The sequence below is a fragment of the Panthera onca genome, chromosome B3, assembly GCF_046562875.1.
Source record: "Panthera onca isolate mPanOnc1 chromosome B3, mPanOnc1 haplotype 2, whole genome shotgun sequence".
Lineage (NCBI taxonomy): Eukaryota > Metazoa > Chordata > Mammalia > Carnivora > Felidae > Panthera > Panthera onca.
This window is the reverse complement of record NC_138344.1, coordinates 58755871-58770007: the sequence shown is the minus strand read 5'-3', so window position 1 is coordinate 58770007 and position 14137 is coordinate 58755871. Positions and strand designations below refer to the sequence as shown.

The 14137-nt window shown below is 44.5% G+C and overlaps 1 protein-coding gene across 2 annotated transcripts in view; it reads right to left on the bottom strand.

The window, feature by feature from the left end:
* Positions 1-9: 9 nt before the first annotated feature.
* SPG11 (SPG11 vesicle trafficking associated, spatacsin) overlaps positions 10-14137 on the bottom strand; it is an 86903-nt gene continuing 72775 nt past the window's right edge. For both annotated transcript variants that reach the window (XM_060618693.3, XM_060618694.3), the window contains 10 exons: positions 8162-8301; positions 7067-7265; positions 6528-6665; positions 5476-5609; positions 4655-4762; positions 2967-3135; positions 2442-2530; positions 2084-2239; positions 1262-1413; positions 10-631 (listed from right to left, as the gene is read on the bottom strand). In XM_060618693.3, the coding sequence (XP_060474676.2) occupies positions 451-631; positions 1262-1413; positions 2084-2239; positions 2442-2530; positions 2967-3135; positions 4655-4762; positions 5476-5609; positions 6528-6665; positions 7067-7265; positions 8162-8301 (1466 nt within the window). In that variant the 3' untranslated portion in view covers positions 10-450. The remainder of the gene's footprint in view (positions 632-1261; positions 1414-2083; positions 2240-2441; positions 2531-2966; positions 3136-4654; positions 4763-5475; positions 5610-6527; positions 6666-7066; positions 7266-8161; positions 8302-14137) is intronic.

Here is a 14137-nt window from a genome sequence, read left to right as displayed (position 1 = left end):
GACATACAATGAATTTAAAATCTATTTTATTATAGAGATCAGTTTCTAACAAATGGAAATGTATCATCTGTTCCTTAACTGTGTAAATAATATTAAATTCCTTTGAAACTGGAATCTGCAGGCACAGATATTCTTTAATCAATATTGCATATCTAAATAGAAGCCATCTTCAGGAAGATGGAGCTTTTGATCTTTATACCAATACTATACTATCTGAAGTGGTATAGATGAACGATCACTTTTAAGTAAGAATTTCCTCGTGAAAATTCTCTCATTTACCCACTATTCACAGAGGACTGGTTATGGTCAGTCCTGGGGTTTTACAACTTGACAACACATACCCCCACCACATTATTCTGAACAAACATCTGTCAGTACCTCACTTCAGTACAAGAAAACAGGCATCTATGACATCTCGGCAGTAACCACCCTCCTATCATCTGCATCCACCTAACCTGCTAGCATGTCCTTTAGACAGCAGCCAGTTTGAGGGTCCTTCAGAAGCATATTTACAATGTCATAAAATTTGTGTTCATATGCAAGTTTGTAATACAAGTAGACATCTTCACAATAAGTGAATAACTTCTTCAGGTTTTTCACAGCTGTGTCAGTAGGCTGATGCTGTTTGTATCTAGAAAAGAAACAGAAGAATGTACAGGTTAAGATACTGTATCTGAGCGAGAGCTGTCTACTCTGACACAGCTACTTACATAGGAGATGATGCTGGAATCTGAGAAATTCTATCTATGGTATTAGGGGTCCTGGATAAACATGAAATTATTTCATTAAAAATGTTATCTTAATGCTCACTTTAATTGCAATAAGTTCAGTACTCCAAAGGAGGCCTCTGAGGTTTACAGTTTGGCACCTTGGGCAAGCTGAACAGCTGTCCTCCCATTTTAAATTCAGAGTGCTGTAAGTAAACTGTTCTCATTCATCTATTTGCATACGTTTGTTAAAAAAACATCCAGAAGCAAGAGATCTTTTAAGTTGATTTATTTTGAGGGGAAGAGAGAATCACACACAGGCTCTGCACTGTCAGTGCAGAGTCTGACGCAGGGCTCTACCTCACGAACTGCGAGATCATGACCTGAGCTGAAACCAAAAGTTCTGATGCTCAACTGGCTGAGCCACCCAGGTGCCCCTGGCGATTCTTGACATCTGTTTGCCATCTCAGAGAGGCAGCTACAGACATGTTCTATTTAGCCATAGAATTCTTAACCCATGCCTTATCTCAAAGCAGAGTCATTTTAATACTTACTTTTTTGAAATCTCTTCAAATACACTAGATCTTAATAACCTTTGCTGCTTAAATTCTTCCAAGTAATTAAAGTCTCCTTTAACAATCACTTGTTGGTATAGAATTTCAGCCCAATCAGGAACAAAGTCATAGGCCTCAGCCACAATAGAAGCCTTATAAAAGGATGGAGGGGAAGAAGGATACCATTAGAGCCCTATCTGATATAAAATTGAAGGCAAGGGGTTCTAAAAAACTTCCTACTGTTACATTCATGGTGAATGTGACCATCAGGAAAGACTATTAGCATTAGCATTGGGAAGTTTGGTGTTCGTTTGACATTTCTCTTCCCTTAAACCCCAAACATTTTCCTGCGGTATTTTTAATCTTCACAATGAGTTAGTAAAACTACTGAGAAATGGTATTTTTCCCACTAACTCAACTGTGTAAGGAACAGGGAAGGGGCTGATTCCCTGGTAACCTAAGTGCTAAAGCCAGCCTCCCAGCAGCCCTGATCCCTATGCTAACCCAGGTGTCCCATCCTAGAAACAGTGGGGCTAAGAGATACTCAGCCCATTAGCAGGAATGTTTCTCCAAAGGTTGTCTGCCTTTCTGCTGGCCTAGCAGCAAGCTCCAACCTCTGTCCAAACAATGTGCTAACAAATCCTGCCATGAAAAGCAATTTGGTGTATCGGACAGCTAAAAGTAAAAGCTTAGAATTACCCTGATTCTGTCTCTAGTCCTGATATTCCAGGCAAGTGACTCAACCTGTGGGCCCCAGGAGAGGGGTGGCAGGAAGGGGTGCTGGCAACAAAGCTGACTTCTAGAGTTTCCTTCCTTGCTTACCTGGTAGAACCGAGGTAGAGCAATGATGCAGTCCATCAGCCTGTGGCGGCCCAGGTTGATGAGCATTGTGTTCTGGCCAGTGTTCAGAAAGTGAATCTGCAGTGTTATCAACTTGGTGAGCCGGTGACAGTGCAGGGCCTGTCGCACACAGGAGTCCTGAGAGACAAGGGTAGAGGGAGGCACAGGGGACATGTTGGCATGTCCCCTGGGAACCTTCCAGCAACTGAACTCACCCCTTCTGCCCCCCGTTGGCCCAAGGCTGCGTCTCCTTTCACTTGGAAGAGCCCAGGGAGATCAGATAATTCCTACTGCAGACACCAAGCTCTAAGGCCGTTCTGGAATGAGACTCCACTGTTACCTTGGCATAACTCTCTGCTGCATCCAGCATCAGAGTCAGGGCTTTCAGCAGCAGCTGCTTCAGGTGGTGCCCGTCCTTGAGGCGGTCCTCTGCGGGAGAGAAGGGGAAACCTGTGGGGTGTGTCTGACTCTGGAGGCTGGCTGCTCCCATCCCACTCAGTGATGGTGGGCTGGACTAGAAACATCCAGCTCACATTCGCTAGGAGGCAGGCATGTCTTACTCAGCTAAAGGCTACTGGACCAGAAGCACACACTTTGGAGCAGGGTTCATCTAGTTCTCAGAAGCATCAAGGCAGGCTCGCCCAGCCTCAGTGTACACATTGCTTCCGGATGGATGTCACCCCGGGTGCATGGGCTACAAGAGGGGCAAATGCCTTCCAAATCCCCTTCCGTCTCTTGTCTGCCCAGCTGGGGCCCCACTGAGTGGCAGTTAATAGCTGAAGTGGGTATTAATCCCCTTCTTAGTCCCAAAAACCTCTCCTGGCTGGCAGCACTGGCCTGAGGGCACTGCTGTGACCTCTCTCACCCCAGGGCTGAGACTCGATCAATTTCAGTTGGATGCAGGCAGCTGCCTCGTGATTCTCCCCGATCTCCCGGCACATGCTGAAGCACAGAGCAATCATGTTGTGCTTCTCACTGTCTCCCGGGCGACAGCGTTTGATGTAGTCCAGCAGGGCTGTCTTCAGGGTACCGCTCTGCCCAGGGAAAAAGGGGAGTACCAAGGTCAACCAGTGACTGCGAGGGGGCATGACTGGCTGAGTCCCTTGGTTCTGAAAGTTCCTTGAAAACTCCCAAGAAAAAGGAAAAGATAAGCAAAAATGAACACAAAAGTTTATGCTACCCTAAGAAAACAGGCACATCCTCTCTGCTGGTACAAATGTGAACGGTGAAACCTGTCAGAAGGGAGAACCCTCAAAAATGTGCACATGTGCATTACTCTAACAGTTCCATTTTTTAGGAATCTATCCCTTAAGAAGTAAGCAGAGAAACGTGCTGAGATGGATGTACCACAGGTATTCAATAGCAAACAACTGGAAAGAATCCAGATGTCCAGAATAAGGACTAAGAGAATACCATGTAGCCATTACAGCCAATGTTGGTTTGGGAAATATTCATGGCATGCTTATTAAGTGAGAAAAGCAGGCTATTTTATATCTACACACCATGATAAAAGTTTTGCTAAAAAATACATAACTATGTGTATATATGTTTCTGGCTACATGTGCAGAGAAAGGGCCTACACCAGACTGTTAGCAGTGGCTGTCTCCTGGTGAGGACTTTTTTCTGTGCATTGTTGTTTTCCAAGCGTCTCTATAGTGAATATGCGTTACTTTTGTTATCAGGAAAAAAACTTATTAAAAGAATATTTACATGCACAAACCAAAACGCCTTGGAAACAATTTTAAAAAAACCCTCTGGGGTATCCTGCAGGTGTACCTCGGCCCAGGACTTGCTCCTCTCCTGACAATTGGACTGGTCTGTCCTGAAACTAGCCCAGCACTGGGGAGACTTTTTCTGCTTTATCTCTTAGTCCTGATTGGCTGAGCTCAAGTTCCCAGAAGCCAAAAATGTGCCTTGGTTTTTAAATCTTCAGAGGTGAAAGAGGCTGAAGCAATCAATCAGCCAAATGAATGATTTGGGAACAGAAGCTCCGTAAGTGACATGCCTGGGGTCACATGGCACGCCGAAGACAGAGAAGTGCCCAGAGCCTAGAGGGCTGACAGGTCAGGCCTTGGCTTCCAGGCCTCCTTCCTGGTCATCACTGTAAGCTGCCCCACAGCCTTCTAAGCCCAGGCCTGGGCATTCCATTCACTTCCTAGCGGCTCTTGGCAACACGCAGTCTCATGGTCCCTTGAAAACTCTCCATTCAAAGCCATCAGACACAGCATTCTGAGCTGGTTAATCTACTTTCGCATGGCTCCCAGGAAGGGTTTTTGCTTCCCTGGAGCCAGCATTCAGACAGCCGAGGCAGGTGACAGGCTGACAGGAAGTGCACAAACTTGTTTTCCTCATTATTTAACATCTATCGGCATAATTGCTACCTAGTCTGAACTCTGTAACTTAAAGCTACTGGTTACGGTGTGTGTCCTAGGAAGTTCTTTAATTCTCTCCCTTTGATCCCAGGGGGCCGCCCTGACTGGGATTATTCCTGAGAAGTCAGCTGTAAAGTCAACAATATATGCCGTCCTGGAGCTCAAAATACTGTACACCTACCGGATCCAACTTCTTCCTCATCAGCACTTCAAAGTAGTGCTTTTTATGCAGCAAATCAAATATGTAGGTCATCTCATTGTACCTTCCAATGCCAGTGAGCAGGCGCACCTGGAAAGGGTGAGGGCAGCTTGCATCAGTGTCAGCTGGATCACCGCTGCTCGCATCATTTCGGTTGCTTTCAGATGCCAACCCAGGGAGCAGAAGGGCTAATGGCAAGGCTGCCATTCTTAGCTCCCTCCCTCCCTTCCCATGTACCCAATGGGACCTCCTCTGGAGGACTCAGAAATGCTCGCCATTGGGTCACCACTGGCTGTTGCCTCCTCAGTCGTCTATAAACCTAAGTGTTGACGTGACATGGTAGGCAGGCACGCTTCCTCTTCCCACCACGCCTTATTACAGGGCCCGGTGGCTTGCTCACCCACACGGGTCAGTTCCAAGCCTGGGGAGATTGGGGAGGCACAGGAGGTGTGAGCTGTCAGCTCATTTCAGTTCAGAGACAACACTGAACCTTGTTTTGGGGGGAAACAGAGCTGTCTCAGCCCTCTAGATAAATGAACTGCCCTGGCAAGGGGGTAGGACAGCCCTGGAGCATGGCACAGACCCTCTTGATATCTGCTCCTTTGGGGCAGTCTCTGCTCTGATTTTGACAGCAATCCTAACCTAGAGCAGAGGGTTGAGTTGCCCAGCCAGCTCCCAAGTAGTCAGTGGTATCCAGAGGAGCAAATGCACTAAGACCATGTCAGCTCTGAACTGGTCCCCGGCCTATCTGTTCTCTCAAAGGTAGCCTCAGAATGGAGGGTGGGGGTTCAGGGGTGACTTACCATCAGCCCATACTCCTCACTGGGGGCCAAGTGTTTGTCTGTAAGCAGCCGGGCAGCCTGCAGGACTCGGCTGATGCCCTCCATGTGGCATGTCAGCGTGAAGCAGTGATGGGCCAGGATCAGCAGCTCCGTGGCTGGATAGGTGAGGCAGTCAGGGTAAGAAAGGATTGCGAACCCTGGCAGCAGGGTGGAGGGGCCTATATAGACAGCCTGTCTGGAGAAGACTCTGAGATCCCTGACCTCACCAGCTTTGGAGTAAAGTGTGGCAACAGACATATAAAGCTTTAAAAATAGGCATACTTTTGAATCAGGAATTTATCTTAGGGAGATAATCATGAATGTGCATATAAATGTGCCTATAAGGATGCTTGTCATGGTGTTGCAAACAGAAATTTGGAAGCAATCTTAAGGTCCCAAAGTAAGGTATAAAATGTTTTCATTACATGAGAAATACTGTGTAACCAGTGACAATGATATAGAAGAATATGGTCATGGAAAGATGTTAATGACAGCATGTCCATAAAGTAATTATAAACAGTATACACAGGATAATGCCATTTTTGAAAAAATGCCTATAGACTTCCATAGAGAAAGATCAGATGGACACATACTCCCGAATGCCTAGAATAAACTAGATATTGTGGAAAGCGAGCAGGCTTTCAAGTCACAGGGACTGGGTTCAAGTAACGCTTCTGACACGTAACAGTTACAAATCAATCAACTTCTCTCAGCTTCAGTTACCTTCTAAAATGGGGACTGTAATATCCCCATTTTAGGGGATAACATGAGAATAAGGTAAGGTAAATGTTATATAAATGTTATAAGGTTACCTTCTTGTGTAAATTTTACATTTTGGGCAGCATTCCCATATTTATTTTCTGAATTTTCTTCAATGACTGATGGCTTTCCACCAAGAACTTATAAACTATGCTGGAAGGGAAGGGATCCAGAGGGGGAACAAGGATCCAAGTTGTTTTGGAAAGACTAACTTGGGGAGACTTCTTGGAGACCGGCTTGGGCCCAAACATGTAAGAAAACGGCCAACAACTTACTGCAAGACAACTCCCCATGGGGAACGGAGGAAATCTTGTCTAATAGCTTCATGCCTACCAACGTGCAGTCTTGACACAGAGTGGTCAGCTGAAGAAACGTCTGGCTTTCCTCTGCTGGGGTGAACATCTGCTTAAGTCCTGTATAAAAAGGCGGTGAGAAAGGGGCTACTTTTAGCCTTGAGAGTTGAGAGAAAGCTAAGAACCCCATGCCAGGCACTCTGCCCAGTAATGCGGAAGGAGCTCCCAGTGCAGCTGTCTGCTTCGCTGAGCTCAGACACGTTGGCCTAGTGGTCACCTTATAGGTCAGCAGGAGTTTGTTAGCTCCAAGAAAGGCATAGTTACTCTAAGTATAATCATAAAATAATAAACAAAAAGCAACAATAACAAAATAAATGGAGAGTGTACTCTCCTCTGACAAGTGCAGCCTGGTAGTCTCAGAGGCAGCATGCACGATGCACATGAACATGACATCCAGATTCCTTATGCTGGCAACGTGGGAATGTGGTCTGAAAGACGTGGAGGCATGTAGGGTGGAGCACCTGTTCCCTCCGATGGGGTCAGCAGCTCCCGGGTCACCTCTTCGGCCACAAGTTCAGCCACTGTGTCTGGCTCGAGGCCCTGGGTGCTGATGAAAGCCTGGGCCTGCCTGCATCGGTCGGGCCGCTGAGAGGCCAAGATCGTCCTGAGCATGGCCTCACCGTCCTGAGCGGCCACATCTGCGTAGGAACAGCCCAACTCCTGAGAGGAAGGCAAAGTTGGTCAAAGCTACTGTTAGGAGCCAGGAAAAAAGCTAGCAAAAGGCATCCCTTTCTGAAATCCCATGTGGACAGACTCCACTATTTTTTCTGAGGTTAAAGATCCCTCACCCTGGGCAGAAACCTTAGAAGAAGGAAGCACTGTTTTCTAGCCCTTTCTTTCTCTTCACCAATGAGCTGAATCCAAGCAAGAGAAAGAAAGGCTTGTCTTCAGAAACCATCAGGTGACTCACCTCTTGTTGAACACTGAGCTTTTCAAATGTTATGAAATGTAAGAAAGTTGAATAAAAGGCAAGAGCCTCAACTCTGCTGTTCCCACAGCAGCAGCAAAACCCTCAATCTCCAAAGAAGCCCTTCCAAAGGGCTTTAGTGCCTGCCATTATTTCTCCCGTGTTCTTCCACTTCTCAGTGTCTATTATTTTCTCCCCTCAATCAGCTCAAAGCCACAAACAATTTCTGGCTGCTCTGGTTCCTGTCTTTACAGTCATCACATTCCATTTTATTTTATAACTTATTTTAGGCTCTCCCGCATATGGAGACCTCCAAACAATCCTGAAGCTAACTAAGATATTATGGCTAGAAGGGACCTTCATGATTAAGTCATTTATAGATGGAGAATCAGGAGCCCAGAAAAGTGAAATTTCTTGCCCTCACTTCTGGTTGGCTGGGGCACAGCCAGGACTCAAAAGGCCTGGCACTTGGCCTGGAGTCCCCGGTATTCCCAGGGATGGATTTACAGGGGCCGACATCCTGATGAGCCATCTGCCCTCATGTCATGGTTATCACGTGAAGGGCCAACTTGGCAGTGTTCAAAATCTATCTCCATCTTCCTGCTTCCCTCCCTCAGCTGCCCCAGAGGCCCCACCATTGGGCACATACCTTGGCAAGTTCATACAGACACAGGACCTGCCGACAGTAGTTCTTCCCATGGAGGCATTTGCTTGTCAGAGTTTCCAGATTAGTCACCACTTCATCCCTGGGGGGCAGCATCACAAGTGACTGACTATCCAAACTTGAAGCTGGAAGCAGATACAGGTTTGAGGGGGCTTTAAGCTGGCAAGTAAAGGCCTCTCCCAAGCCCCCTATGGCACAATCTGTTTGCTCACACTTTCCTCCCGTTACACCTCCATGACTCCCCCTGGGTCTGGGACCACTTGTGACTGGGCCCACACCCCACTATTTCATTGCCTTCTTCCAGGAAATCCTGGCCAGGAGACTTCAAAGGCCTCAGAGGCTACACAAGACTCCAAGCCACCCAATGAACACTCTAGATAATTACCAAAGATGTCTGCTGAACCCTCCTCCACACACCCTCCCAATTTCCTCTCGTACCACCTAAGTCACCAGATCTAGCTGACTGAGTCTCTAAAACATCTCCCTGGTCACTGCCTGAGGTACAGTCTTCACAACCCTGCATCTACGAGGCTGGCACCAGCCCCTGCCGCCAGCCTCCCCCTCCCCAACTCAATCTTCTAAGGACCCTGAAGGATTTTTCCAAATCAGAAATGAGAAAAACCAAGGGTCAACTGGATAGAGGCCTGAAGCGCATGATAAAAATTAAAATCCATTCCTGACTTAAAAAAGAAAAAAATGAAAACAACCTCTCAGCCAAAAATAGAAGAAAGTGGTCTTGAATTGAGAAAGGGTTTCTATTAGGAAAAAAAGTAGAAGGGAGAATTTAGATCACAGTGTTCCTAACAGCAAAAACAAAATTGAAGAATTTAAGTATGTATCAATACAGTACTATTGGGGCGCCTGGGTGGCTCAGTCGGTTGAGCAGCCGACTTCGGCTCAGGTCATGATCTCGCGGTCCATGAGTTCGAGCCCCGTGTCGGGCTCTGTGCTGACAGCTCAGAGCCTGGAGCCTGTTTCAGATTCTGTGTCTCCCTCTCTCTGACCCTCCCCCGTTCATGCTTTGTCTCTGTCTCAAAAATAAATAAACGTTAAAAAAAAATTAAAACAAACAAAAATACAGTACTATTAAACAATAAAGTCTTAAGTAAAATTAGTGTATTCATATAGAATGCTCTGCAGCCATTAAAAAGAATGAGGTCCAGAGGTGCTGGGCGGCTCACTCAGTTAAGTGTCCAACTCTTGATTTTTGGCTCAGGTCATGATCTTGCAGTTGTGGGATCGGGCCCCGTGACAGGCTCTGCACTGACAGCTCAGAGCCTGCTTGGGTTCTCTCTCTGCCCCTCCCCTGCTTTCTAAATACACAAAAATACACCCGGTACTAAAGTGACAAAATGTTGGAATTACCATTTATTGAACAAACTATCTTTCAAAGTAGCTATCATACAAATTGTTCCAACAAGCAATTATAAGTGTTCTTGAGACAAAAAGAAAAACAGAGTCTCAAAGAAACAAGGTATAAAGGATAAAATAGAAATTCTGGAAGTGAAAAATAACTGAAAATTTAAAAGCACAGAAATAAACTCAAGAGCAGCATGCAAATGCCAGAGAAAAGAGTCCGTGAAATTGAAAATGGACAGACAGAAATGATCCAATCTGAAAACAAGGAAAGAAAAATGATCCAATCTGAATAAAGACAAAAAAAAATGAAAAAAAACTGAATAAAGTCACAAGAACTTGTGAGACAGTAACAAAAGTTCTATGATTTGCATCACTGGAGTCCCAAAAGGAGAGGACTATGAGGACAGTGTTGAAAAAATATCTGAAAACATAAGGTCTGAAAACTACCTACATTTGGTGAAACACATACACCTAAATGTTCAAGTAATTTCAAGTTGCATCCTGGACATTTTGAATAGTATGAGACTCTGATTCTTGTTTAAATCTTATGAAGAATGTTGGTTTTGTTTTAAGCAGGCAGTTGACCTGGTTAGGTTTCCGCTACGATATCCAACCCACGTTCTGTAGACTGTGTCGGTTCTTTTTTTTTTTTTTTAAGGACCATTTTTTAAAAATGTTGTTTATTTATTTATTTTTAATGTTTATTTTTTGAGAGAGAGAGAGTGTGAGCAGGGGAGGGGCAGAGAGAGAGGGAAACACAGAATCTGGAGCAGGCTTCAGGCTCCGAGCGGTCACCACAGAGCCGACGCAGGGCTTGAACCCATGAACCGTGAGATCATGACGTGAGCCTAAGTTGGATGCTTAACCAACTGAGCCACCCAGGCACCCCATGTTTTTTATTTATTTTTGAGAGAGAGTGAGAGTGTGAGCAGGGGAGGGGCAGAGAGTGAGGGAGGCAGAAGATCCAAAGGAAGCTCTGCCCTGACAGCAGACAGCCCAATTCAGGGCTTGACCTCAGAACTGCAAGATCATGACCTGAGCCAAAGTCGGATGCTTAACTGACTGAGCCACCCAGTGGCTGTGATTTTAATATGAGTTTTCAAATCCTTTGCAGTGCCATTCAGATCTAGCCTGCATGTGTGTAACATCCTATGCTCAGTCTGCAGCCTGGGTAGTGTAGTTGTTAATTCAGTTCTCAGAGTCTTGATATGCTGATTAGGAGCAGGTCTATATACGCAAAGCCCAGGATTGAGCCCTGGGCTTTACAATTTTATTGTCGGGTTTCCTGAATCTCTCTCCCAAGTATTTTCCGGTTCCCTGAGGCTTCACTTTTCAACCTTCTGGCCAACAGCTGGAAGTTTAGCAGCCTCATTCTATCCTGCACTTTCCCTGACTGTGCCTGCATCCTGGGCCAGCAGACAGGATAATGCAAAAGAGAACAGGGGTTCACTGCATCGTCTTGAGACCAGGACACCTCGAATTCAAAAATAAAGTTCCTCTCTGAGTTTTGGATCTTACCAGCTGCGGCTCCAGCCTCTACTACCACAGCCAAAGGGCTTCTTAGGAGCTGAGATTAGAGAGAAAGGGTGTTAGGAGTTCCCTTTCCTGCTCCTTGAGCCCGTTCTACAGGGCTTCTCCTGGAACACGTGCTCTGTCAGGCTTAGTGCTTAGTTTTGGGTTTCAGACAGCATCACACTCAGGCTGGAGGTGATGGGAGGTGGGGGCGGGGGGGGGGGGGAATCATAATTTGTGTCACTCAGTGCTGCCTGCTGTGTGCCAGGTTTTACGTTGATTTCAACAGGTAGAGCGAGCTCGTTCTGCCTTACCTACAACCACAACCCCAGGGAAGGGTTTTAAGCAGGGGATAACGTGGTCTGAGTTGCTATTTACTTTTTTCTTTTTAAGGCATATTTTTAATATGTAGTATCTTAAATGCAAAAGTATTACATGCTTAGTGTAATGAATCACAGTAGAGAAGTGCATAAAGTAACAAGTGAAAGTCATTTATCCATTCAATACCACCCCCACCAAATTTGCCAGAATAATGTCTCTTACTTGCTTGGTATGCATTATTTTCTGTGGGTGGGTTTGCACAGGTACATGGGCACATGCACACCATTTATTTTTTACAAAAATAAAGTTACGTTGTTGTACATTTTTTCCTGTCAGTACACATATATTGACCTCATTTAAAGAGAGAGAGAGAGGGGCGCCTGGGTGGCGCAGTCGGTTAAGCGTCCGACTTCAGCCAGGTCACGATCTCACGGTCCGTGAGTTCGAGCCCCGCGTCAGGCTCTGGGCTGATGGCTCGGAGCCTGGAGCCTGTTTCCGATTCTGTGTCTCCCTCTCTCTCTGCCCCTCCCCCGTTCATGCTCTGTCTCTCTCTGTCCCAAAAATAAATAAAAAACGTTGAAAAAAAAAATTTAAAAAAAAAAAAAATAAAAAAAATAAAAAAAAAAAATAAAGAGAGAGAGAGAGAGAGAGAGAGAGAGAGAGAAAGCATACACACACAAAAAATTCAAAATGGATTAAAGACCTAAATGTCAGACCTGAAACCATAAAATTCCTAGAAGAAAACATAGGCAGTAATCTCTCTGACATCAGCTGTAGAAACCTCTTTCTACATATGTCTCCTCAGGCAAGGGAAAAAAAGCAAAATTAAACTATTGAGACTAACACCAAAATAAAAAGCTTTTACACAGCAAAAGAAACCATCAACAAAACAAAAAAAAAGCCTATTGAATGGGAGAAGATATTTGTGAATAAAATATCCCATTAGGGGGTTAATCTCCAAAATATATAAACAACTCAACACCAAAAAACACAAATAATCCAACTAAAAATATGTAAGACGTGAATAGACATTTTCCCAAAGACATCCAGATGGCCAACAGACACATGAAAAGATGCTCAACATCCCCCTCATCACCAGGGAAATTCAAATCAAAACCACAATGAGATATCACTTTACACCTGTCAGAATGGCTAAAATAAAAAACATAAGAAATAGCAAGTGTTGGTGAGGAAAAGGAACCCTGGTGCAATCCTGCTGGGAATGCAAGGTGATGCAGCCACTGTGGAAGACAGTATGGAGGTTCCTCAAAAAATTAAAAATAGACCTACCATATGATCTAGTATTCCACTATTGGGTATTTACCCAAAGAATACAAAAACACTAATTTGAAAAGATATACGACCCCTATGTTTACAGAAGCATTATGTATAATAAGCAAGATATAGAACCAAGCCAAGTGTCCATTCATAGATGGATGGATAAAGAAGATGAGGTATATACACACAATGGAATATTACTCAGCCATAAAAAAAGAACACAATCGGGGCGCCTGGGTGGCTCAGTCGGTTGAGTGCCCAACTTCGACTCAGGTCATGATCTCACAGTTCGTGAGTTCGAGCCCCGCCTCGGGCTCTGTGCTGACAGCTCAGAGCCTGGAGCCTGCTTCAGATTCTGCATCTCCCTCTCTCTCTGCCCCTTCCCTGCTCATGCTCTGTCTCTCTCTGTCTCTCAAAAATGAATAAACATTAAAAAAAAAAAAAAAAAGAAGAACACAATCTGGCCATTTGCAACAATATGGATGGATCTAGAGGGTATAATGCTAAGTGAAGTAAGGTCAGTGAAAGAAATACAATTTTACTCACGTGGAATTTAAGAAACAAATAAAGAATAAAAGGGGCAAAAAAAAATAGACTCTTAACTATAGAGAACAGGGGAGCCTGGGTGGTTCAGTCAGTTAAGCATCTGAGTCTTGATTTCGGCTCAGGTCATGATCTCACAGTTCGGGGGTCTGAGCCCCACATTGGGTTCTGTGCTGACAGTGCAGAGCTTATTTGAGATTCTCTCTTTCTCTCTCTCTGCCCCTCCCCAACTTACACTGTCTCTCTCCAAATAAATAAGTAAACTTAAAAACAAAGTAGAAAAAGAAAAAAACTATAGAGCAAACTGGTAGTTACCATAGGTGAGGTGGGGAGGGGGGATGGGTGAAATAGGTGAAGAGAATTAAGAGTACATTTATTGTGATGAGCACTGAATAACGTATAGAACCGTTGAATCATATTATATACCTGAAACCATGTAACACTGTATATTAATTATATTTGAATTAAAAATAAAAAGACTGAATGCTTTCTCCCTAAGATCAGTAACAAGGTAAGTATGTCCACTCTTACCATTCTTCCCCAATATCATACTGGAAGTCCTAGCCAGTGCAATAAAACAAGAAAAAGAAATAATAGTCATTCAGATTGGAGAGGAAGAAATAAAACGGTCTCTATTCACAGAGAGTATTGTCTGTAGAAAATTCCAAGGAATCTATAAGAAATCCACTGAGATGAGCAAGTTTAGCAAGGGCACAGGATACAAGATTAACACAAAAATCAGCCTATGTCTATATACTATCAATGTATAATTAGAAACATGATTACTGGTACAGAAAAATTTCAATGGACTAGCTACAAGTCAGATAGATTCCCTCTAACTTTGATATACAGCTAGTTAAAAGACACAAGTGTTGCTATTTCATTGACTAGTTAATTACCTAGTTTATGGATTACCCTGAACTTATGTAACTAGTATGCCAATAGGGA